Source organism: Macrotis lagotis, chromosome 5 (genome assembly GCF_037893015.1).
Source record: "Macrotis lagotis isolate mMagLag1 chromosome 5, bilby.v1.9.chrom.fasta, whole genome shotgun sequence".
NCBI classification, from domain to species: Eukaryota; Metazoa; Chordata; class Mammalia; order Peramelemorphia; family Peramelidae; genus Macrotis; species Macrotis lagotis.
This window is the reverse complement of record NC_133662.1, coordinates 249,134,965-249,161,508: the sequence shown is the minus strand read 5'-3', so window position 1 is coordinate 249,161,508 and position 26,544 is coordinate 249,134,965. Positions and strand designations below refer to the sequence as shown.

At 42.0% G+C, this 26,544-nt stretch overlaps 1 protein-coding gene across 5 annotated transcripts in view; it reads left to right on the top strand.

Annotated features, from left to right (window-relative positions):
• The window catches only part of AUTS2 (activator of transcription and developmental regulator AUTS2), a 1,198,592-nt gene extending 1,172,416 nt beyond the window's left edge, over positions 1-26,176 (top strand). For 4 of the 5 annotated variants that reach the window (XM_074189337.1, XM_074189335.1, XM_074189336.1 and 1 more), the window contains 6 exons: positions 251-322; positions 6,516-6,657; positions 8,697-8,774; positions 11,486-11,569; positions 14,862-15,084; positions 19,122-26,173. In XM_074189337.1, coding sequence (XP_074045438.1) covers positions 251-322; positions 6,516-6,657; positions 8,697-8,774; positions 11,486-11,569; positions 14,862-15,084; positions 19,122-20,376 — 1,854 coding nt within the window. In that variant the 3' untranslated portion in view covers positions 20,377-26,173. Of the gene's footprint in view, positions 1-250; positions 323-6,515; positions 6,658-8,696; positions 8,775-11,485; positions 11,570-14,861; positions 15,085-19,121 lie in introns of all 5 variants that reach the window. The other variant, XM_074189338.1, reaches the window with a different exon arrangement.
• Positions 26,177-26,544: the final 368 nt, after the last annotated feature.

Genomic DNA, 26,544 nt, shown 5'->3' with positions numbered 1-26,544 from the left:
AAATGAATGGAGTCAATTCTGTGATCCTCTTATGGTGGGTTTTGTTGTTTTGTTTTTTTTTTTTTCCAGAGCTGCTGATGTAGAGCTCTCTGGAAGTACAAAGTGGCCTTGTTGCTTACTGGAGGCTGGGGGTCGCTTAGAGCCTATCACTCTGGCCCCTGAAGCTTCAGGGTGGCGGAAATTGACTTTCTTTGAAACTTCTGTGTTGTGCTCAATGTTCTTCCTCTTTTCTCATTTTTTATTCTTCCAGAAACCAGGGAAATGGTGTGCAATGCACGTTCACATTGCTTGGCAGATTTATCACCATCAACAGAAAGTCAAGGTCAGTTGCTCCCTTGAGTCCATGATCTCATCATCAGTGGTACCATCTTGGATCAGGGTGGGAGGGACCCTTTTCCCTCTGCAGGGATGACCGGGACCTTACAAAATGCTCATTAGTTTTCAAGGTTCAAGTATGAATTTCACAGAAGCCCAATAGTACTGGTACCTATTTCATAGATCAGGTAACTGAGGTCAAGACAGCTTCAAGTCATATACCCAGCAAGTGGCTAAAAGTTAATTCAATGTTCTCCATCTGCCATACTGAAATGTATCTTAATGCCTCTTGAAAACCTACAAAAACTGCTCAGTGACCAGAAACCACAGCAAAATTACAAAACAAAGAGAAAAGTCCCCTGGTAGCTTCCCTCCCCTCATGATTCTTTTGTCCAAGTTTGATCTCAACGTATTTAACTGTGGATTGAGCCCTCAAAGCAAAGGAGCTGAAAAACCTATTGCAGAGGACAAGAAGAAAATTTATAATAAGTATGCTCGGATATTCTGTGTCAAGGGAGAGCTGTGATCGAAATTTCCAGGGACATGCAGGATTGTTCTGATATTTGTCTTCCTGCCAAAGGCGCTTAACAACCATATGTCTGTTAGATGCAAGGTGGTCTCCGTGATAGAGGAGAAGGTGAAAGGGAGTGCCTCTTGAGGAATACTGCTCTATGCTGTGGCTTATTAAAGAGAATGAAAACTTCCTAGATAAAATGGAAGAAATAATCCATAAGGGGCCCCTCAGAAATAAAAGGATTTGTGAAGGCAAGAGGAGATGGGAACAGGGAGTTTTTAAAGAGGCTGGCAAATGAAAACCATTGGAGAGAAAGAGGTAGAAGAAGATACCAGGTCACTGCAGCAGCACCAGGATGAGGATCTTCTGACCAATCTGGACTCCTAGTTTCAGACTTTCTAAGAAGAAACAAAGGAGCAGCTAGGTGGGGTGGTAACATAGAGCACCAGACCTGGAGTCAGGAGGGTTCATCTTCCTGAGTTCAAATCTAGCTTCAGACGCTTACTAGCTGGATGATTCTGAAAAAGTCACTAACTTCTTCATCTGTAAAATGAGGATAATTAATAGCACCTTCTTCCTGGCAGGATTGTTGTGAGAGTCAAATGAGATAAGGCACTTAGCAACAGTGCCTTGCTACAGTAAGTTGAATATAAATGGTAACTGTTATGATTATTTTTGCTTCTTAAGTCTTTTTGGGTTATCTTGGATCATTGTATTGCTGAGAACAGTTAAGTCACTCTCAGTTAAGCTATTATTTATTAAATGAGATTATACTTATAAATCTGAAACATAGTAGGGGATTAATTCATGCTTGTTTCTTTTCTTCCTTCTTAAAGAGTTGTGCAGAGCATTCAGAGGGTCTGTGATTTACCTAGAATATTATCAGAGTGGGGCCAGAATCCCAATCTAGAGGGTTACTTAAGACATGATGAAGTAGTCTAGAATTCCTTTATCTATATCTGACAGTTCATCTAGGGACAGATAATTTGTCTAGAAGAGACATAGAAAAGATTTCTAATGACTTTTAAATCCTGAACAAAAGCCTAAAGGACTTAAGGGAAGATAGGTTTCATTTCTTCTAATTGATGGTTAGCCCTTTGGAAGAGGTCATATCACATGGGAGGTGATCCAAAGGAAATTGTTGCATGAATGGCTTCTAAAAATGGGATTTCACATTATGGATTTTTTACTATCGATTAACAATAATTAGTTGCTTTTAAATAATGCTTTTAGATGTACAAAGTGATGGCCTCAAAACTCTAAGGCAGAATTAAAAGCATTATTATTTCCATTTCGTAGATGAGGAAACTGAGATTCAGGGATTGTTGACTTACCCAAAGTGACCCAGCTGGAACATTTTATGATTTAGGGCTCCGGTTTCAGTTCTGAAACCAGTGTTCTCTGCACTATCGTTGGCCACCTTAGTGGAGATCACTTGGGTATATATAAGAAAAGAAAAAAGTATAGACTGCTTGGCCAGATGGAAGAAATAGATGATGATATCATCAGGTGCTGTAACTGACAGGCACAGGGATAAAATGGACCAATAATATATTTTAATTGCACTTTTGCTAGAATCCCACCAAAAATAAATCTCTGAAAAAAAAAATCTTTACCATTTTCCCTGATATTGTTCTCTCTCAGAAAGTAGATCAAGTGATGAGGGGACCTGTGGATTGTGAACAAATGCCAGCCAACTGGTTAGAGAGTGAGAATGATGGAGCATTGGGAAAAAGTGGTTGTGTCACTTGGAATCAATGTTGGTCACGAAAGATAGACTTTCTCATAGCCTTGACCTTTGAGAGAGCAGAATAAAGATGGGATCCCATGCATTGCCTAGACTCCAAAAGGGAAGACAGTTTTAAGAGCCTCTTAATAAAATTCTGAGATAAGATTACACATTTTTATTATTCGTTTCCACATCTTGTCCAACTCTTCATAACCCCATTTGGAATTTTCTTGGTAAAGATTCTGAAGTAGTTTGCCAAGTCCTTCTCCAGTTCATTTGACAGATAAAGAAACTGAGGCAGTCAGGATTAATGACATGCCTAGGATCATACCATTAGTGAGGGTGAGATTGGATTTGAACTTGGGAAGATGAATCTTCCTGATTTCAAGCCTGGAACTCTGTGTGCACTGTGACACCCTCAGCTGCCAAGATTATTCTAGAAGACTTCTAGAAAGAATTATTATTCTAGAAGAAAAAGAGAATCATTTAGACTAAAGGTTCTTAATTTGGGGCTAGGGAGTTGCTTTTAATTTTGAAATACATATATTAATTTTAAAATATTTTTCTGAAAACAGGTTCTTGATCTCCCCAGGTTGCCAGAGAAGTCCTTGACCCAAAAAAAAAATTAGAACCTTTGATCTCAACAGACCAGTCTGGCCATACATAGAGCTAAGGGCAAGCTCAAATGAACTTGCAAGAGCTGATTATTAAATTTTCAGCATTTATTGATGCCTTAGAAGTTAGAAAGGGGGGGCTGCTGGGTGGTGTAGTGGATAGAGCACTGGTCCTGGAGTCAGGAGGACCTAAGTTCAAATCCAACCTCAGACACTTAATATTTACTGAGCTGTGTGACCTTGGGCAAGTCATTTAACCCTATTGCCTTGCCAGGAAAAAAAAAGGAAGAAGATATTAGCAAGTGCCACAAATCAGAGTTTGATGGAGTTTTTATTTTTTTATTATCTAGATGTAGAAACTGATGGAAAAAATAATAGTGCAGATTGAACTTAAAAGCATCACATTCCCCCCCCCAGAGAGCCCAGTATTATTCATTTACCAGCACCCCCTGCTTAGAGTACTTTAAAAGAACCTACATGGGAAATGAACACAGTGCCAAGGAAGAGAGTTCTTAAATAGCAAAAATATATAACAGCATAGTTTTCAAGAAATCAAGAAATCTTAAGACCACAAAACAAGCCGAGGTTTGTGAAAATGGTTATGGACGACAGAGAGGATAACTCTTTATAATCTATGTTTGAGATCAAAAAGAAAAACAGATTGGAATAAGCTGCAAAGGATGAACAGTTCTTTTTAAAAAGTAGAGAATATATATATTGAGGGAGTCATTCAAGGAGATGGGAAAGAGGAACTAAGGGTTTGGATTCATTATGAATCATTAGTATAATGTAGCAGCCAAAGAGACTAATGGAATTGGGGGGGTGGGGTGGGGGAAGAAGTCTGACCTTGTGATTTTAGTTGTTTGGAAATTCCCTCTTCTAAAGTTTATGGACAACTTGTCTGTCCTTAGAAGCTCAGAGTGGCCTGGGACCCCTGAATCACCTCAGTACACAGTGAATATATGTCAGCGCCAGAACCTGAACCCATGGCTCTCTGGCTCCAAGACCAGTCCTCTACCTCTATACCACCAGGCTTCTCAGTTCAGGCCTCTCTAGCATTAATAGCCCAGAAAACAGGAGAGCCATCAATCCCATTGTACCCCCTGGAATCCTACCATGTTTAAAGTTTTATATACATTTCTAGTTTTGCAATTAGAAGAATGTGTATGTCAGACAGGAGAGAGTCATATAGGAGAGGAAAAGAAGGAGAAGGAGAGAGAGCAACAGAGAGAGAGAAGTAGAAGAGGAGGAAACACTTGAACTCAAAGACATTTGAAAAAGGTAGGATAGTGTAAGGGACAAGGCAAAGGAATTGGATTGGGAAGACCTGGGACCCTCTCTGACACAGGGGATTGCACTTCATCTAGCTCTAAATCTTTGATTCCACTCCAAGGAGCCTGTTTGTTTAGTCTGGAGAAGAGTGGTTCCAAGGGGACTGGAGCATCTCTATATAAAGTGTTGGAAGGGCCATTGCATAAGAAAGATCCGACTTCCTCCTTGTGGTTCCAGGAGCCAGAAGTTGGACTGAGGGATCGATGCTGCAGGGAAGCAGACTTTGGGTCCATATGTCAGAACTTCCTAACAGTGGGCTGTCAGAAAATGAAATATGTTGTTGTATTAGGTGGTGAGCTTTCTGTCTTTGGAGGTTTCCAAGCAAGGGTTAGATGTCTATTTGCTGGGGACTCAGCGCCTTAGGTTTCCGTCTTTCAAGTATTTGTTTATGAATTCCACATTTGAAACTCCTTAGACTTTTCAATATTCTGCTTCTAGCTCATTGCCATTCATTTGTACTGTTTCTTGGTTTTCCAAAGTATTCTATATACAAACCATGTGGTTATGCCTCTCTTATACTCTCTATAAGCTCCCATTGCCTTCGAGGTATCCTTTTCATTTTAGGAGGGAAGTCAGAGCTTTTTAGACAGCCTTGGTTTTCCTTGGAGTACAACTGACTGACAACTTTTATTTGCTGCAATTCAAGTAGAAACACATTTTCAAAAGGAGATGGTTGTGTTCATCCCCTTTTCAGTAAATTCTCTGCATCTAATCCCTTGGTCCCAGTTTGCTTCATGGACCTGAGTTGTAGTTAATAGAACTGTTCTCTGTACCATATAATATTGAAAGGGTTGGGCAGGCAGATTGGGAGAGGTGATCACGAGGCAGTCCTCTCCCCCTCCCCTCGATTGCTAGTGAATTAAAAGCTTAGTTTGGGTTTTGATTCTTCTTAATTATAGTAGACATCATCTCTGTGTGATTCTCTGGGTCTTTGAATGGAGATCATGCTAACTTTTGTCCACTTCTGGCCCTTTAACATGAAATTGTTGAATTTTTTTCTTTTTAAGCTATTGACCCCACTTTGCTTTTTTTCTGTGTGATGGTGAGCTTTGGGAAATTGGCTTGTAGGCCATGTATATGTTGGTCTTATAACCTATCAAGCTCTTGTAAGAGTCTAAACTATTCATTTACACAGCAAATTATGCCTCCATTAAGAGTTTCTATTTAAAATGGCCTTTTGAATACTCTCCATTGAATACTCATGAAAAACATGATAAAAGTGGCCACTTCAGAGAAAGGCAATAAACAAAATGGAGGCTTGATGGTGCGAAGGAAAGAGATTGGATTTGGAATCAGAGGAGTTGAGTTTGAATCCCCATTCTACCACTTACTGGCCATGGAATATCACTCAAGTCACTTAACCACTGGACCTCTATTTCCTCATGTGTTAAACGAGGTTAATAAACCAGGTGACTTAAGAAGCCCCACTATGATCCTGGACATTTACTGGCAGCGTAATCCTGGGCAAAGTTTCCTGGCCTGTTTCCTCTGCTCTAAAATGGGGATCACACTTGCCTCACAAAATTGTTGTGAGGATCAAATGAGAAAATGATGATTATTGAATATTTAATTTCTCAATTTTAACTGCTATAATTAAGTATTGATATTTAGTATTTGATTATTTAACTATGATTATTAATGCTATTAGGGGTTTATTAATATTGGATAATTACTTGAAAGATCTTAATTCCACCTAAAGCTGGGCCTGATAAGTTAAAAATCACTTCATTTCACTTGAGGCATCTCTTGGGTATAGTTAGAATGGCCTAGATAAAAGTGGCCTAGAGTTGCCACTGTCCCTCAATTTTTCAACATTTTGATTAAGCACTTTACTTCATTATTACACATTGGGGACTTTTGCAATAAAGTGCCCTCTCGCTTCTGTAAAACTCCAGGGTGATTAGAGCCATTGGCCATAGACCTGTCCATAATTCACTATTGTAGGGCTCTTCTGTTCATTAAATCCCTTTCTTGGGGAAAGTAACCATTCCAATTCCCCCTGTTCTTTTAGAAACAGATGCAATCAGACCCACATAAACTGGACTTCGGATTGAAACCTGAATTCCTGAGCCGCCCACCAGGTCCCAGTCTCTTCGGAGCCATCCACCATCCCCATGACCTGGCACGACCATCCACTTTGTTCTCTGCTGCTGGTGAGTCCACTGGGGGCATGACTCTTGCAAATAAGGACCAGATATCTCCTCACCACCCCTCCATGCATGGGTCCATAAATGTTGAGATGAGCCAAGGCAACTGTTCCTCTACTGTTTGTCATGATGCGGCTCTTCTCAATTCTGTAAAAAGAAAATACAAAACAAGTTCTAGTTAATATTACCCAATGATATTTTCTTTGGGCTGAAATCTAGGACTCTGAGGAGGCACTTAACTGCTCTTCATCTACGAGATGAAGGAGGTGGACCCTGAAACCCTATACGGTCCCCTCCATCTCTAGTGTCCTCTACTTCTATAAAGAATGATTCAAGGGGGATAAATGAATGAGATCATGATTTGGTATCACAGATTACATCATTAATAAGCTTATCTGTGATCATAGAGCTTGGAGGCAAGAGTGAGACTCCAGACTTTGTCTCAGCCAAATGACAACATCCGTGAGCATCACCTTTAGGCAGTTTTTTCTACTCTTTATGGAGTCATAGAACTTGGCCTAGAAGAGGTCTAGGGGCCATCTGGTCCTCCCTTTACTGATGATGAACCAGAGATCAGGGACTTGCCCCAAATTCTCCAGGCAGTAAATATCAGAGGCAAGATTTTAACCCAGGTCCTCTGACTTCAAAAATCAGTCCTAGTCTTTCTTGAAGGTAAATACATCCCTATTAGAACACATAGGTGGTACAATGGAAGACCTGAGTTCAAATCTGCCCTCAGACACTTCTTAGCTGTGTGAATTTGGGCAGGTCACTTAACCCTATTTACCTCAGTTTCCTCATCTGTAAAATGTACTTCAGAAGGAAATGGCCCAACCACTCCAGTATCTTTGCAAAGAAAACCCCAAATTCAGTTGAATACAACTGAAAAATGAGTAAACAAGTCTGGCCCTGGGAGCTAACCAAGTGTGCTTTGGAATTTCTCTCTTACCCCCCCCCCAAGATTGTAACATATCAAATATAAAATTTCTGTTTCCATGGTATAAACTTTCTTTTCCATTATTCCCTGCTTCCTCAAAGAAAGGGGACTACCATTTATAAAAGCTATTGTTCATTGCAAAAAAATGATAATTTACTTAGTGCTTATAAAGTTTGAGCATTTGATGTCTTATTATATTACATATCTTGTTACATCATATTATTGCTATGTTGTTATGTATCATGTCATGTTATTGAGTCATAGGGTGTCCCAGTACAGTTATAAGTCATTAGTCATTATTACCTATAATATTATTATGATACCCATGAAGGATTTAAATTGACAATATAAATATGACTTCTAAGGATCTGAAAATAAAATTATGTGAATTTAAATATAGAGAGAATTGTAGCTGTTGTTCCCTCTTTTGGAAAGTCATATCTCCAAACCTAAAAAGATGAAACCTTTTGCTTGTCTGAGCTCATAGACCCATGACCAGCACCCAAGTCTCTCTTCATAATACAAAAATCACTCTTCCTTCTTGGAGAATTTATTCTGCCTTCTTTTTAGAACAGTATATTTATAAACCAAATCATTCATTGAAATTTCCAGATATATTCAGCTTCCATTCCATAAACCATTCTGTTCCTTGTCTGCCCCTCAGTCGTCTCCTCTGTAAAAAAGGGGATCCCCCTCCAACTCTGAAGCCTTTCTCTTGTGTGGTCTCCTTGCTTCTGTCCCTCCCATTCCTGGCCTTTTTAAGTCCACATGCATACATAGTACTTGGCAACGAGCACATGTCCTGATAATTATAGACACCCACCACTGTTGTGGTGTTTGGCAAGCCCACTTGAGAAAGGAAGGAAAGAGGACTGCTGCATTCAGGGGGAAAAGAAATCTCTTTCTGTGTCTTAGCAGGAGCAGGGATTTCTTTTTTCACATTATTTATTCCCTACAGAGACCTGAACTGACTTCAGTTATGTTCATTTTTCTCTCTCTGCTCTCAACTATGAGCTCTGAATCAACAAGGAGCAGACTGGCCCAAAGGAGCCTGGCTTTGGTTCAGTGCTCTTTGTGACTCTCATTTTCCTTGTGTTATGCTTGGTAGGTGCTGCACATCCAGCTGGGACCCCTTTTGGGCCCCCACCCCATCACAGCAACTTCCTCAACCCAGCTGCTCACTTAGGTAAGTGGAGTATTTGACAAAAAGCCTCCTGGCCCAGGCATGGTTGAGTGGACTTGGTCAGCGGGTTGCTGACGAGGTTCCCAGACAAGCCAGTGGTGGGGCAGTGTGCCTGTCAGGCTCGATTGCCCAAGAAAGCACAGCTTGCTTTTGGAGGCAGACTTCTTTTTAAAGAAGTCAAGGATCTTGTTTTAAATTTCAAAATAATCCTCTAGCTCAGGGCATCAGTACTGAAATCGACAGAGCGGATTTTTTTTTATTTGATGGCTAGTTCAATGGTCAAGAAACATCCCCAAGTTCAAAGGGAAAACCAGTTGGGTCTCTTCAGCTTGGGCTGGTACCAGATGGATGGTAGGAGAGGGGAAGTGGCAAACTCCTCCCTCCCATCCCCACCCCTCCACCTCCCTGGGTTTGTGATCTGGGTATTTATAATGAACGTCAGAACCAGGGCACTCTTAACATTGGTAAGGCCACTCTCACGTTTTGGAGAGTCATCTCTTTCTCTTTTTTTTCATTTGATTTAATATTTTATTATTTACATTACATGTAGAAACAATTTTAACATTCTTTTTTTTTAAATGTTGAGTTCTATTGCATGTAAGATTTGAGTTCCATTACATATAAAACAATTTTAATTCTTTTTTTAATTGTTGAGTTCCATTACATGTAAAACAAGTTTCACATCTTTTTTCAAATATTAATATATCACATATAAGAACAATTTTAACATTCTTTTTTCAAATATTGAGCTCTATTATATGTAAGATTTGAGTTCTATTACATTTAAAAGTTTTAAAAATATTAATATATCACATATAAGAACAATTTTAACATTCTTTTTTCAAATTTGAGTTCTATCCTATGTAAGATTTGAGTTCCATTACACTTAAAAGCAAGTTTAGCATTCTTTTTTCAAATATTAATATATTACATGTAAGAACAATGTTAACATTCATTTTTCAAATGTTGAGCTCTATCTTATGTAAGATTTGAGTTCATTACATGTAAAACCAAGTTTAACATTCTTTTTTTCAAATGTTGAGTTTCCAGATTTTTCTTCCTCCCTTTCCCATCTTATTGAGAAGGCAAGCAATTTGACATAGGTTATACACATGTAGCCATGCAAAACCCACTTCCAGATTCATCTCTTTCTAATCAAAAGTGGGTGGTTTGTATTTTGCCTCCTTGAACATTGATAGCTTCCATCCCAGACCCGATAAAGGCAGCAGCAAAGCCATGGACCGTGATCTTTTCATATGGCTCCTTCCTCCATTTCTAGGCTTCTTACCCATTACTACTCCTTTATACTCTAGCACAACTTCTCCAGGGGCAGGATTTCACTTGGAATTGAAAACCTGTTCTCCAGGCATGTGTTGCCTGGAAAAAATGAACCCTAATCCCTGATCCCTCTGAATTTTTAGATTCAGTTTTGTTCTTTACGTATTTATTAGGGAGTCTGGGTCAGGGGTACAAAGTAAAAAAGGGGAATATTCTCTGTCCTCAGGGGAGGTATTACATTCTAGTAATGAGTCAACAACCATGTATGAAATGTTTACTCTGTAGCAGACACTGCCTTAAGGGCAGAAACAGCCCCTTGCCTCAAGCACCACGAATTCTGATGGGGATACAGGATTTGCAGACTAGATAATAGGAGGTAATCTGAAAGAGCAAGAAGGTGTGAACAGCTGAGAAGTTCAGGAAAGGTGTTTTTATGAAAATTAAATAAAGGGGCAGGGGGCGCACCATAGGTAGAGCACCAGACCTGGAGTCAGGAGTACCTGGGTTCGAAGGTGACTTGAGATATGTGACATTTACTAGTTGTGTGTCCCTGGGCAAGTCACTTAACCCAAATTGCCTTGAAAAAAAAAAAGAGAAAAATAAAAAGGTGGAGGTTTCAAGTTTTCTCTTGAACAGGGGTTGGGGAGGGCAGGTAGGGTTTTCCAGGTGTGGGGGACAGGCCCAAAGCTCACCTTTGGGAGTGGTGGCGGGAGAGACCTTTTTTTAGGCCACTTTAGCCTAAATAAATGCTAAAAATACTTTAGTATTTAGGATAGGGCGAGTTGTAAGGAGATTGGAAACATGGGTAGAATCTCTGTTAAGAGAGCTTGAAATGAGCACCTAGGAGTTTGTATTTGATCCCTTGGATATATTTAACACAAATTCAGTTTAATTAATGCAAAGTTTAGACAAAATCATGTTGAAAAGGCAGAAACTCTGATAACGGTATTATGAGCGAGGGTCTCCCTCATGCAGCAGATGGCACCTTGAGCCTCCAGGAATTTTCAAAGGAAGGGGTGAGGATGAAGGAGTGTTCCAAAGCTCAGACAAAGGGCACAGGATCTTAGAGGCAGGTGATACGTTTCCCCCCCAAAGCCAAGATCCCAGATGAGAAAGTCCTTTAGCAGAGAAATATAACATGGGTTCTGAGTCGCTGGTGTTAACTCTCATTCTGTCTAATTGCTGTGGATCACAAAGGGTGAATGGAATGGATTGCAATTGGCCCCCCCACCCCCATTAGGGGGACCCCCTGACCCAGTCTGTAAGAATCCACTCCTCAGTGCTAGGATGACATGGGGCCTCAAATCCAAGGTAGAATTAGAACAAAGGAAACCCTTAGCTGCCATGGAACGGAGCAAGTTGAGGAGGTAGGGATGTCCATCAGTATTCATCACCCCTACAGCCCTGTAATCATTCTCTTTAAAATTTGCTTGCAGAGCCTTTCAACAGGCCAACCACATTCTCCGGGCTTGCAGCAGTGGGTGGCAATGCCTTCGGGGGACTTGGAAACCCGTCAGTTAGTGAGTACCTTCATCTTTCTGAATCTGCCTCTAACTCCCCTTCCCCCCCCCCCCCACCTCTTTTTCCCACCTTGGGCTGGGTGCCTGAAGCCCTCTGGGAGATCTCGACCCAACCTTGCTTTTAACTTCTGTCTGTAACTGTAGGGAAGGAAAAGAAATGACCAAGGGAAACATAGATCAATCGGTCACTCCGCATTTATTAATCGCCCACTGTGTTCTTGACTCTGTGTTAGGAGCTGGAGATAGAGATAACAAAGAATAAAACAAGGACCAGTAATTATTCTGTAACACAGGAGCAGAAGCGCTCGGGTGCCCGAGTACAATGAGTGTGTTGTTTTTCACCCGGGTAACAGAGACAGGAATAGCAGTAGCTGGGATGATTAAAATTCCTAAGCTTCATTTTAGTAGAGGTTTTCAACATCTTTTCACCTCTTCCTGTCTCCCTCAGAACTTGCTCCAGCTCATTAGCAAGTCGCCAGAAGGGCTCTTGAGATTCACCTCTGGTTTCAGTAGGAATGAAAAGGAGAAAAGGGAGAAAACATCAGGAGGAAGGGACCAGAGCCCCAGAGTACAGAGAGCCGGCTCTATTCTGTAATTGTTCCCACGTCCTGAAGGAGAGCCTGCCTCCCTAAATGTGAATCACCTAGAAGGGAAATCCGTTTCACCATTCTCAGGGAGTGCTTCTAGAAGAGGTTTTCACACAAGTGGTCCCAAAGGCTTGCTTCAGTCCTTGATGAGCCAGGCTGGGGGTGGGGGCTGTTATTTCTCACTTCAACACCACCCCCACCCCCCAGCAGAAAGATTAACAACGTCAAAGTAGAAAAGGAAAGATTCTCTGAGCACATTTGCAAGTACAGCTGTTGTGCCCTTAGCCGACTCATCGAATCTGGTGGCCACGAACTGAGGTGGGCCTAGGGAGAGAGGGGGCTGTAGGAGGCTTCATCAGGTCCGCTACTCCTTGAGATCAAGTGTGGCCTGTGGGGCCTCTGAATGTATTTGTTCAAGTCTACTAGTTGCATTTTAGACAGCTAGGTTGGGCGGTGTCTAGAGCACTGTCAGGAAGACCTGAGTTCAAATCTGGTCTCAGATAATTACTGGCTGGGTGACCCTGAGCAAGTCACTTCAGCCTGTTCGGCTCAGTTTCCTCATCTGAACAATGAGCTGGAAATGGCAAACTACTCCAGCATCTTTGCCAAGAAAACCCCAAATGGGGTCACAAAGACTGAACAAGAACAAAACCAATTGGCTATAGGTCTTAAGGGATAAAAATTGTGAAGTGAGTGGCAGTAATGTAAACAAAACAGTCATAGATTTAGAGAACAGGAGATTTTAGGTGAGGGGTGTGCTGGACCTGATTCCTAAGCTGCTAGTCTGGTTGTTAAATTTTCAGTGTGAGCATTTGTGCCTTGGAACTTGTCAAATACTATAAATTAGGGTTTTATTTATTCTCTTGTTGATTATCCAGATGTAAGAAAGTTGTGGATAATGTGGATAAAGTAGTGGATAAAGGAAGATTCAAAGTGAATCATCTGTGTCCCCCCACACCTCCCCCCCAAAAAGACCTGGTTGTTAAACATTTACTAGCATCCCCCCCCAGGGCCATTAGCTCAAACCACATCAAGTTACAGAGGAGGAAATTGAGATCTTGGGAAGTTAATTAAGTGTGTTACCCATGGTCCAATTGATAGTTTTAGGTCAAAGATTTAGAGGCCGTGCCACCCCTAAATATTAGAAGACATTAGGGATAAAGGAAGATTAGAAAGTTGTTATTCAGATGCGGACAGATATGGATATGACTGAAAACAAATTCTACATAGACAAATTTTAATGCCCAAATAGGGAGGTAACTTGACTTAATGCTTAGAAAAGCTGGACTGGGAACCAGGGCAACCTGGGTTAAAGTCTCAGCTATGGAACATTAGCCGTGTGACCCTGAATAAGTTCCTTCTCTCCACAGTGCTCTAAACCAGGGGTATCAAACTCCAAAAAAAAAAAAAAAAGATTTCATCCTTGCCTATTGACCAGTATATTCACTTAGAAAACCACAAAATAACATTATCTATGTTGCATTTTAATTCATTTTGTTAAAGGTTTCTTAAATACATTTTAAACTGGTTTGGGATTCACTCTGGGAGTTTTGTCAGTATGAGTTTGACATCCCCACTCTAGGTGACCCAGTAAGGAAAGAGGATAGTCGTTTACACATTGTGGATACTGGGTATCAATGCTTCTTATAACTATTACCTCCTTTGATACTTAATCTAATAAAATATTCAATAATAGCCTAATAAATAAAAATAAATAACCCTAATAAGAGAGAAGCTCCTTATCTGCACAAAAGGAATTTCTTTACTGGGCAGCTTCCAATTGAAATCATGGGTCTAAGACAAAAATGAAAATTGAAAGATAGACCCCCAGCAGTCAACAAGGATGTTTTTGCTATGTGTTATGCAGCGGTTTTTAAAAAAAAAAAATTTTTTTTTAGGGTTTTGCAAGGCAAATGGGGTTAAGTGGCTTGCCCAGGCCACCCAGCTAGGTGATATATGAAGTGTCGAATTTGAACTCAGGTACTCCTGATTCCAGGGCCAGTGCTCTGTCCACTGCGCCACCTAGCTGCCCTATACAGTATTTTTTTACAAATATTATCTCTTTTGATATTTTACCCTAACAAGGTTGTAAATAATAACTTAATAACTAAAATACATTACCCTCATTAGACCATACATTGTGGGCAAGGTGCCTGTACTGGTAGAAGGAATTTTCCTCTTTGGCAGCTTCCAGAATGATTGAAATCATGACTCTGGGCAAAAATAAAAAATGTTTTTAAAGACCCAAACAGTCAATATGCAATTATGAAGGACTCACTCTAGGCCAGGCCCAGGGCTCCCAGTCTGATGAGGTAGACAACATGTTTGACTGGAGGTTTCCGGGCCTCATCAGGAAAACGGGCACCGCCTTGAATGTTGCATGTGCCTACACCCGCTTGCTCTTCAGCCCCCTGCATATTTTTGGCATAAAAGTGGTCGCAGAGGTGGCTATCACCTTCCTCCCATCCCCCTCTTTGGTTTTCCTTCTTCATCTCCTTCCCTGCGTCCGGGAGGTTTAAGAAAAATGTGAGCCATGTCTCCAGGCCTCTAATGAATCTATTAATCTCCTTTCCTTTTCCAGCTCCCAATAATATGTATTCATTTTAACTCTGAATGCTGTTAAAAGTTGTATGGTAAGTACCTTCCTGGCAGCCGTTTTCGCAATCTCTCTTAAACGGTCTTTGTTCTCCACTTCACCATTTCAGCACCCAACTCAATGTTCGGCCACAAGGATGGCCCCAGTGTGCAGACCTTTAGCAACCCTCACGAACCCTGGAACCGGCTTCACCGAACGCCTCCATCGTTCCCGACCCCTCCGCCCTGGCTGAAGCCGGGGGAGCTGGACCGCAGCTCGTCCGCAGTAGCTCATGACAGAGATAGAGATGTAGATAAACGAGACTCATCCGTTAGTAAAGATGACAAAGAAAGGTACGGAAAGCCACCAATTCCCAGCACTTGTTGAGTCCGAAAACGGGAAGTTCTCTCTTTGGCCCACAGTGTGACCTGCAGCCCCCGGCCCCCTCCACCGAGCCCACCCCCCTCTTCCCCAGCCTGGTGCTTTTGCTGAGAATTTAGCACGAGCCCCCTTGTTGTAGCCGTTTGGGTAGGAGTGCTAGGAGAAGCTCAGTTTCATGCTTATTCTGAAGAGAGGACTGCTCAACCCCATCCCTTGTCCCATTGAGCCATGAAAGCTTACTGAAAATCCCAAGTTCCGAGTGAGCAGTCAGAACTGCAGAGATAGACACCTTTGAGACTAGAAAGAGGAGACTCCGGAGCAAGTCGAAGCATGGACCAAGCCCATGTTTTCTTTCAATTTCACACAATTCATTTGATCATCCTCAGCTGTTTCTCTCTCCCTCTCCCTTCCTCTATCTCTCCTTTCTCTGTCTCTCTCTCCCCCCCCATCTCTCCCCTCTGTCTCTCTCCTCATCTCTCTCTCTCTCTCTCTCTCTCTCCCTCTCTCCTCTCTCTCTCTCTCTCTCTCTCTCATGCTTGTGCACTCTCTTGCGCTCTCTGTTTTTTTTGAAAGCCACATTTTATTGCCTTGTTTATATCTTCCTCAAATTGTGTTCAGAACTCAAGTCCTGGGGCTCACCTATGAGGGATGGACTAAATCTTCCTCTACGTGTGTTTGTGTGTGTGTGTGTGTGTGTGTGTGTGTTCTCTATAGAACATTGATAATGATGGATAAACTACTAGTGTTTGATAAGGACCTACTGGGTTCCAGGGTCTAAATCAAACTTTTTTGAATTTTAAGATAAAAAACCACCCCCCCCCCAATTAGAGGTAGTTAAGTTAGCTAAGCTACTTAACTTAAAAAAAGCTAATTTAAGGGAGTAATTTGAGCTTTTAAATTTCATTCTAAATTTCTGGACCCGTCAACCAGTGACAGATTGATTATAGGAAAGTGAAATATGGAAAATGATTTTTGTTCCCTACTACATATTGATGATTTTCCTATACCACCTAAGACATAGGGGGGTCAAAGCATCTTGGACAAAATATCTGCAAATGTTGTCAGGGACGTCATGAAGCAGCGGCCCTGTACTCTAGCTAGATGTGCACGTCAGGAAGTAGCCAAGAAGCATTTCCTTTTCCAGATTCTCAAATATGACTAGTCTGCAGCAGCATGTTTTTAGTATATTTATCTCTCCGACGCACTTTTTTAAAAACAACAATAATTTAAGATTTTTTCTAGCTTTTCTGAGCTGTAAATTTACCCATGTGCAATATTAAGCACATGAAAACTGTGTGTGTGTGTGTGTGTGTGTGTGTGTGTGTGTGTGTGTTTCCACAGAGTCCTAATGATGATCTATCAATTAATTATTATTGAGTAAGCCCCTGCTGTGTGCTGGGTGTGTGGAGGATGAAGACTTTTCAGATAACTATTCTGACAGCTAGCAACTTGCTGACCAGTGAGAAGGAAAAAATAGTAATTCCAATAAAAAAAAAATTTGATCTTTTTAAGGATTGCAAGACAGTTTACCTATGTTATCTCATTTGATGAAATGGGTGCTATTATTACTCCCATTTTACAAATGAGGAAACTGGGTCTGTGAGTCACCCAGGATGACCCGACTCATCGTTGTCTGAGACTGGTCTTCCCAGGCTTTCTGGTCTTCCTGACTCCCAAGTTCAGTGTTCTAGCTGCCTAGGTGACTCCTAAGAGGTCCCCTGACCCTTTTGCACCTCCACCTGCCATATCCAGACTCAGGTACAGAATGTAACCCTTCTCCATGACGGAGGAAGTAGGAAGATGCCTTTTTCCAGTGAGACAAAATGGCAGTGTCTTCTCAATTAGCTTACATCAACTCTGGAGCTCTTTTCTCTGTTTTATTTTTTATTTAAGGCATCTCTGTTTTCTTTCTTTTTTTGTATCATACCTAGAGCTGGAAGGAAACTTAGACCATCTCATCCACCCCATTAATTTTACAGGTAGAGAAACTGGGGCTGAAATAAGTGAAATGATTTCTACAAGGTCACAGAGTGATCTTGACAAAACTAGGAAGGTAAACTGGTAGAGAGCCAAGGCCACGGGATTTGGAGTCAGAAGACCTTCGTTCCAATCCCACCTCAGTTATTCCTAGTTATGTGGCCATGAGCACATCACTTCTCCTGGGGTTGGCAAAGTAATGGGTTGAACCTCATCACCACTAAGGTCCCTTCCAGCTCTAGAAGAATAATCCTGCGCCCCAGAATTTGAACCCTGCTGCTCAGACTCTTTGTCACTCCTCCATATTGCTTGCTTTTTTCTCCTGTCAGCTATCATCATCATCATTATTATTGTTAGTAATAATAATAATGACAACAACTACATGTTGACCTTTCTATTCAGTGCTTGCAAAGGGCTGACATCCCTCATCTCCCTCGAGCCTCATGACCGCCCTTGGATGTAGGGATTCCAAGGAATGGTTGAGCCTCATTTTATCATGAGTAAGCTGAGGCCTAGAAAGGGGAAGTCATTCACCCATAGTCACTCAGCTAGTAAGTTAGTGACCGAACCAAGGCTTGAACCCAAGCTCCTGATTCCAAAGCCCAGCCCTCATCTTTGCCATGCTTTGAATGGAAGCTTCTTGCCTTCTTAACAAAACTTGCTTTTCTTTTCTTGTCTTTAAAAGTGCAGAAATGATTCCTGCCCATAATCCCTGGCATGCTTGGTCCAAGGAAGTTCTCTGCCTATAGAAGAAAACTTGCATTTTTCTTTTTGTCTTTAGTACTCCAGTTTTGACTCCTTTCAACCATCCTTGCCTGTAACCTTAGCATGGTCAGGCTCAAGGAATCTTCTCTTGCCACTTTCTTCCATCTCTCTTGAGTTTCCAATGCATGCCTTCCTCTCTTCTCTCTTCTGATTCTCAAAGTCTGAATACTCCAGATTGTTATCTACTTAGATCTTACTTGAGAATCCTCCATCCTTCAAACATGTCTTCCCCTCCCTTCAGATGATCCCTTTTTCTTTCTAGAGCTTTCCTCCTTACTCATCCAGATCAGTTAACCTTTAAACAGCCAGTCAACACCCCGGGACCAGCTCTTCCCTCAGGAAGCTTTCCATCTTCTCTTATCATTTGCCTTGAGTATTCTTTTAGCCTACCACCACCAGTGTTTCTGATGCAAATGATCTGAAATTGCTTTCCCCCTCTCTCTTCCCTCAGTTTTACTTCCTCTTCTCAGTTTACTTGTATTGTGTTATCCCATATCTCCATTATTCATCCTGCAGTAAATGAGCCACTATGGTATACCTATGGTATTTGCCAAATTTTGGCAATGCCTTAACTTTCAAGACAAAAAAGGACCCTTAAGAGATTACATATTCCAACCTCATTTTACAGAGGTTAAGTGACTTGCCCAAAGTCATCCAGGTAGTCAGTGAGAGATTTGAACCCAGGTCTTCTGATTCCAAAGATGGCACTCTTCCCACGGCTCCCTGCTGTCCATCAGCAGTTAGATTCTTTGAGTTAGATTCTAGCTTCCCAGGCCATCTTCTTTTCCAGGCTTCAGTGATGGGTAGTCATTTCCACTGAAAGATTAAGACAAAAGTTTCTCTTTAAAATGTACATTAACTGACATTCCATTGATCCTTCGGAGGAGGTTGGCACAGCCCTCCCTCACTTTGATGGTTCTCTTCACCTCTGTCCTTGTGGTTGAGACAGCCATCCCCCCAAAACAGAGATCACTACTTTCTCCTTCAGACTCTTCCGCTGTGTGACCCTTGTTGCCAGCAGCCTCCCCTCTGTCATCCTGTTAACTGAGCAAGGCTCCTTCAAGAGTCTCATCTTGCCCCATACCAAAAGACACGTTTAGATCCTGAGATCTCAGGAAAATCTTTTTCTTTGTGGCGAAAGGGAGAGAGAGCCTGGCCAGCCTGTCCTACACATTCATTTCATTTGCAGCTCTGCTCCTAAATGATAAATGAAGAAACCTTAACCACCTATTTTCTTCTTTTTTTCTTTTTCTCTTTCTCCTCTTAGGGAGGTCATTGAGAAACGACACTCCAGCCATCCTTCACCAGCACCTGTCCTCCCAGTGAACTCCCTGGGACACCCCCGCAGCTCCGCTGAACAGATAAGGAGTCATTTGAACACCGAGGTTCGCGAGAAAGACAAACCCAAAGAGAGAGAAAGGGAACACTCCGAATCCCGGAAAGACATGAATGCCGAAGAGCACCAGGTGAAGGATAGCCACCTTCCTGAGAAGGAGACCCATGGGCATGACAGCAGAGCTGCAGTGGATGAGTCCAAGCAGATGTCCAGGGTCCCGTCTCCGTACACCAGGCCCCCCGTGGTGGAGAGCGCCAGGCCCAACAGCACCTCGAGCCGGGAGGCCGAGAGAAAGAGTGATCCGGCCTATGAGAACCCGAAAAAGAGCAGTGCCGAGGTCAAGGTGAAGGAGGAGCGGAAGGAAGACCATGACGTGCCTCCAGAGGGACCTCAGACACACCGATCAGCTGACCCTCCGCCGCCACCCATCTCCACGACGTCCAATGTGCACCCCGGCCCCTTGGCCTCCATGCCTATGACTGTGGGGGTGACTGGCATCCATCCCATGAACAGCATCAGCGGCCTGGACAGGACTCGTATGATGACTCCATTCATGGGCATCAGCCCCATTCCGGGAGGAGAACGGTTCCCCTACCCTTCTTTCCATTGGGACCCAATTCGGGATCCACTGAGGGATCCCTACAGAGAACTGGATATCCACCGGAGAGATCCACTGGGCAGGGACTTTCTGCTGAGGAACGACCCCCTCCACCGTCTCTCCACGCCCCGGTTGTACGAAGCTGACCGATCATTCAGGGACAGGGAGCCCCATGACTATAACCATCACCACCACCACCACCACCACCCTCTCTCCGTGGATCCCAGGAGGGAGCACGAGAGGGGAGGCCACTTGGATGAACGGGAACGGTTGCACATGCTCAGAGAAGATTATGAGCACGCCCGCCTCCACTCGGTCCATCCCACCGCCCTGGACGGCCATCTCCCCCATCCCAGCTTAATCACTCCAGGACTGCCCAGCATGCACTATCCCAGAATCAGCCCCACCACGGGACACCAGAATGGACTTCTGAACAAGACTCCTCCCACAGCAGCTCTGAGTGCCCCTCCACCACTCATTTCCACGTTGGGAGGCCGTCCAGTCTCCCCACGGAGGACTACTCCTCTGTCAACAGAGATGAGGGAGCGACCTCCTTCCCATACACTTAAGGATATTGAAGCCCGGTAAGGAGAGATGCGGAGCAAGAGAGAGAGAGGAACTGTCCATGAACGTACTGTTAGACAGACAAACTGACCTCCTGCATCATTAGCACGGACTGTGGATGTGACGAGACCCTAAACCTCCGTCCCCCTGTAAAAATGTATAGACTTGAGTGCAAAGATTTTGAAATGTTTTGTATATTATATGTTGAAATTTTCCAGATCTTTAGCCAAGTCATATGTTTTTGTGTCTCCTACTCTATTTTGTTTCTCGTACAAAACTTTTTTGATTTGAACCAAAAGAATACAGTGGAGATGACTATACAAACAAACAAACACAATTTTTTGGGGGGTGGGGGGAAACAACTGAACCTTTTGAAAAAAGTCAACAGAACCCACCATACAAAGCTGTTTCAGATAGAAGGGAAGGCCATGTACATATTCATGTAAAAAGAAGGCTTTGTAGGCTAATGGTTCATATATGCAAAAGGATGTGATGAAAGCTTTACTTTGTATAAATGTAAATAGATAAAATTAAGTCACATAATACATTCATACTTCTTAAAATGTGCTATTTGCAAACTTAATATTGATGAACACGGTCGGCTGATGCTGTGTTCCCATATATTATAGACAGCTAAACCCCTTCAACTATGCAATGAATATTAGGGCTTTGAACAGAAGCCTTTCTAACTCAAAGGAGCCTTTTCAAATCCATTTGCAACATACTTAAGGTCATATTTTCCCTGAACGAGCTCTTAATGTGATATGACTTGTTTTCTTTATTTTTGGTTCTTTTTTAAACAGAGAAACCTCTTTCTTAGCAAGTTAGACCCCAGGCTCTGGAACCATTCACCTGAAGTCATTGTCTGTGAGCATTTGAGAAAGTATTGCCTCATGCGTTGGGCCATGGGGCAGCTGGTGTCTGAGGGGATGGGATTTTCAGATGCCAGAATCTGGTGATGAACATACTCTTGTGTCAGTCAAATATTAGAAAGTCCCAAGATCTTGTTAATGTCAATCAAGTAATTCTGCCGACCCACCTCCTCTTGCTGGGAACCATGCTTTCCCCTCCACCCTGACCCCCGACCCCCACCCCCAAGTGTATCATTTTCCCCTCTGTTCACAGTTTTTTCTTTTTCTTTTTTTGATAAGGCATATAATGACACCCAAACACATCCTGAAAGAAAGCTAATAGTTTTCTAAGATGATGGATATGTTTTTACTGTGTTTGATAGTTAATGAATTGAAGATGCAAATTTCTCATTGTGGTTCATTGTATTTCGGTTGGTAATAAAGTCTGATAAGAGCCTAACAGGTCAGCCTTGTTGTATGCAGACACACGAAGGCAACACAGGCTGGGTGAAAATATTTGTTTTAAGGTTTGCATCCATCCTCTGTCTCTTCATAACACTTTTTATAATACATTAAGCTTCTTGTCCACATATTTGGAGAGAATATGACTTTACTATCAGAGAAAATACAATATATCTTGTCTACTGGACTGTAAAATATATGTATGAAATAAAATTAGTTCCATTGGTCTTCTAGCGTATTAAAATGCTATCTGAAGTTGTTATCCTGTTTTTGCAAAAAACAAAAAACCCAAAAAAAACCCAAAAAGGAAAAAAAAAAGAAAAAAGAAAAGAGAAAAAAGTCTTAAGTACAGACAGTTGTTTCTAATGAGCAGAGAGATCTATTTTAGTAGTAAACTGAAGGTTTAGTTGTGAGCTTCAGGTTTGTGAATTCCAGATATTGTGCAGTGTTTTTTTTTTTTTAAAGAACAACAGCAACAGGAAAAAAAAACCCCAATGAATATGTACACTGGAACTGTAGTGGTAGTTTTCAGTATTGTAAAGAGATTGTTCTATACCAACCTTTTTGCTGTTTATCCTGTATGTAATAAAAGTCCTTTCTAGACCCTATGTGAAAAAGAAAAATGAAGCGGCAGGTTCTTCAGCATGTTCCTCATCAGCGGAGACTTCTTGTGTAATGTAAAGTGTGCCATGTTATTAAAAAATGTGAACTAAACACCCCCCCGCTGATTTTTTGTGTGCAGCGGCCATCTTTGCTCTAGGGGAAGAAGCCGTGTTTTTGTTAAGACTTGGGCTGTTGAAAAGAAATATTCTGAGCCTAGCCTAAGGAAGATGTTGACTGGTTAAGGCTAAACCACCCTAGAACCCATTGGGGTGTGCCATATTTAGTGGAGAGCCTGTGAAAGACCGTGCTTCCATTCAAATCAGTTGGGGAGGGGGAGGGATTTAGATGCCTTACATAAAATATACTGCACAGGAAGATGGGGGTTTTGGACTCTTGTAGGTGAATCTCTGTTCAGTCAAGAACCCGACTGCTTAGTCCCCATTTAGCCCTGTCTCTGTGTTGTTGAATTTCTCATTGATAATACATTCCCATTCTGATATACAATCCTGTTAATAGAAGATTACTTTTGTTCCTTTGGTCATGTTCCTCCCTGTCTGTTGCTTCTGTGTCTTATGAAATGGGGTGGTTGTGTATGAGTTGACACTTTCTTCTTGGTTTTTTGTATGCTGACTTCTTTTGTGTCTATTTGCTTAGGTGGCAAACCCAGGTTTTTGCGGACTCCTGTGCCCACCTCCTCTCCCTTTCCACAAAGAGTCTTGTTTGTTTCTCTGGTGTACCATGTTGTTTGGTTTTCCTTGTGTTGGCTTGATGGAATGAATGACTGGAAGATGCTGAGTCAGTCTGGTGTTTGTCTGTCCCTGAAAAGACCTTCAGTGTCTGCAGCTTTCAATCCAGCGTGACATGTGGGTGTCTGCAGATTGAGGGTTGACAAAATGGGGGGGGGTGAAACAAAATGGAATCCTGGGGTATTTGAAGGAAATATTGTTGACTCTGGAGCATATTTGGGAGGCCTATAACTAGTTTTAAAAAAGAAATGAAGTGAACAGAAAGAGTAATCACCTCATCTACAACTTTGTTTTGGGGTGTTTTGTTTTAAGACGTTTCATTCATTCATCAAATGTGTTTGTAGTATAAAAAGCCTTTGGTGTAGTGAAACATCTACTAAGAGAAGTTAGAAGGGCCAAGGTTTCAAGATTAAATTGTCTGTAACTAGGTGTGCAAACATGGACAAACCACCCAAATTGGGTTCTGTTTGGTGGGGGGAACATCTATAAAATCAGAATATCAAACTGGATGATCTTAAGAGATCTTATGCCTGCTATAGATCCCATGGTTTGGAAAGAGGGCTGAGTCAAAGGAGTTGGGGAAAGTCAACCTCCCTGGGCCTGTTTCCTCATCTGTAAAAAGAAAGGTATTTGACTGGATTATCCCTGAGGGATCCCTAGCACTCAATGGATGAACCTGTGGTCTAGATAGACTTGTAATCATTCCAAACGACCTACCCTGTGTCTGGTGCTTGGGCAAAACATGAACAAAAACACAAAAAAATGAACAATCCCCTGCTCTCAAGGAAAAACTACTAAGTTGGAGAACAGCAAAACCTGGTACCATCCAATCAAATTGTACTGCACAAGGCCAGTATCTAGATGCTGTCTTGATGTAATATTTCCAAACAAACCATCTTGTCTCTCATGCTAATTTCCCTATTACCATCTGTGGTATCAAGTGTAAAGCAAAGAAGGCAGTCAAAACTCCTGAAAATCGGTCACCATTTTAGAAATCAGATACCCTGTCTAGTCCCTGGTGGATCTCATCTCAGCCTTTGCATATTTTGTCTCTTAATTATACTCACTGCCTTTGCATCTGTGGATAAATAACCAGACCCAATTTGATTTCCCCCTAACCTATAGATACTGTAATTATCTCCTGGATCTTTGGCTGACAATGATCTTGTTACCCCTTAATGGTACATGACAAGTAAAGTAGTGAGGATAATGATGCCGTAATTATAATTTCGGATGGGTATTTGCAGCGGCTTTTGCTATTATTCCCTCCCCCCTTTGCCTCAATCAGCATAGGATGATAAGTAACAAGATGGCATTGTTGGTATCCTTGAAGATTTATCTTAAAGAGACATGAAGATGAGAGATTTCAAAGCGTTTTTCACTATGTTTGCAAGAAGCTGGACACTGGGCGTTAGTATTTATAAATGTCCATCCACCAGCGATAAGTAGTCCATGCTTTTTGCATATTATTATATTATCATAACCTGTGCTAGCCGTTCTTAGCTACTCTGAGCAACCTTTCATCTCCCTTTGGAAGTGTCTGGGAGTATCACAGGATACGCCAGACTTCTTTATATTTCTCCTTTCCAACCACTCCAGATTAGGGAAGCTCTTCAGACTCAGATTGTTAGACAAAACAAACCCAGCAGAGACTGTCCACGGGATAACCTGTGGGTGCTGATGACGGCCACAGTTGGATGGGGAGCTAGCTGACAGAGGAAGGCGGCCAAACAAATATGGCTAAAAAATAAAAAAATATCCCCCTCTTCGCAAAATTCAAATATATATCTTAATGAGTCCAGGGCTAATAAGGGTTTTGAAGAGAGCAGTACCATCATTGGTGAAGACCTACCACATACATGGAGTGGATTTGTGGGGCTTAGCCTCATAGAAGAGGTGAATTAATTCCAGAGGAAAGATGAACCTCATGGGTGACCCCAATGAGTTTAGATTCCAGTTCTACCATTTACAATCCTGGACAAGTTACTGTTCTCTCTAGCCTTGGGGTCCTCATGTAAAGTAAAGGGATTGAGTTCGATGAGCCTTCTGGTCCTTCCCAGCTCAGATGTCATTATCCCTGTCCATGGCTATGAGGCTTCAGTGCCTGGTAGGCTGAATCAACTTGACTAGCTGATGGTTGTTAGGATTCTTGGCCACTCTGTCCTGTTACTTCCAAGCCAGGCTCACTGGTGCTTCAGAAATGGGAAGGAGAAATGCCAAACTCTGGATGCACCAAGCATGAACCAAGTACCACCAGCAGCAGCAATTCTTGTGCCGTAGGGATGGGTGGCTGTTGTACTTCGGTGCCTTTGTTTTAGTTGTTCCTGTGGCAATGACCTCCCCTGAAGCAGTTGTTCTCTACTTTTTACATCTCCAAGAAAAGGTATTGGGATGGATGAACTAAAAGGAATAGAAATTCCATTTACTACTTCCTGACAGCTTTGACAAGGGAATGAAAGGAAAAAGATAAGCTTTTCTATAGTACCCATTATGTGTCAGATGTCTGCTTTTTCCAAATATGTCATTTAATTCTCATAACAACCCTATGAGATAGAGGCTCTTATTATCCCCATTTTACTATTGAGGCAGAGGAGAGGTTAACTGACTTGCCCAAGGTCATTGTTCATCTTCATTTTCTGAAAAGGACCAATGACTTCGTGGGAGTCTAGCATGAATTATATTTAAGTGAGGCAAGGATACTAGAAATTGTTAGCCTCACTTTCTCTTCCAGAGCCCTTAAAGTCTAGTGCCCAGGGACCCTAACTAGTAAACATCTTATACTAAATTTGAACTCGGGTCTTCTTGACTCCAGGTCCAGTATTCTGTCCTACCTCCTTATAAGCAAGAAGCTGTCATTTCAGTTTAATTTAATTCAATTTGTGAAGCTCCATTTCAATTCAATTTAAGAAACATTAAGTGCCTTTCATGTGAAACCATGCATCAGTTGACGGAAGATGAACAGTCACTGACCCTAGGGCTATAATATGTCCATCCATAAATTAACTATCAAGTATTCCATCATAATACAAAAAGCACTGGACCCATTTGGCCAGAATCCCAACTCTGCCAGATGCTGAGCAACTATGGACCTCTCTGGACCTTAGTAGGCTCATCTGTAAAATAAAGGGATGGGTCCAAGCCAACTCTAAAGTCTCTTCCAGGTCTAGATTGGTGATCCCACCAAGAGAACATCAAAAGAAGGGGATCCAGAAAGACTTCGTGTAGAAGATGGTAACTGAGCTATGACAAATAACCTCCCAGCTTTTAGATGATGGGCTCTAGGAAAGAGAGGCTCCATGAACTGGTCCAGATACCAGGATTACTTGTGTCCAAGTGCCCTCTGACATACACACTCACTCTGCGACTGAGGGCAGAGCTTTCCCTCTCCGAGCTGATCTGCAGTGAGAGGGAGTTTCCTCAACTGGAAATTCCCTAAGCTAAGAGAATCAGGGTCTTGGTAAAAAAAAAAAATGACACTAGTGTGTGATGGTGATTTCTATTAATGCTCATGAAGCCCTTTGACATATTTA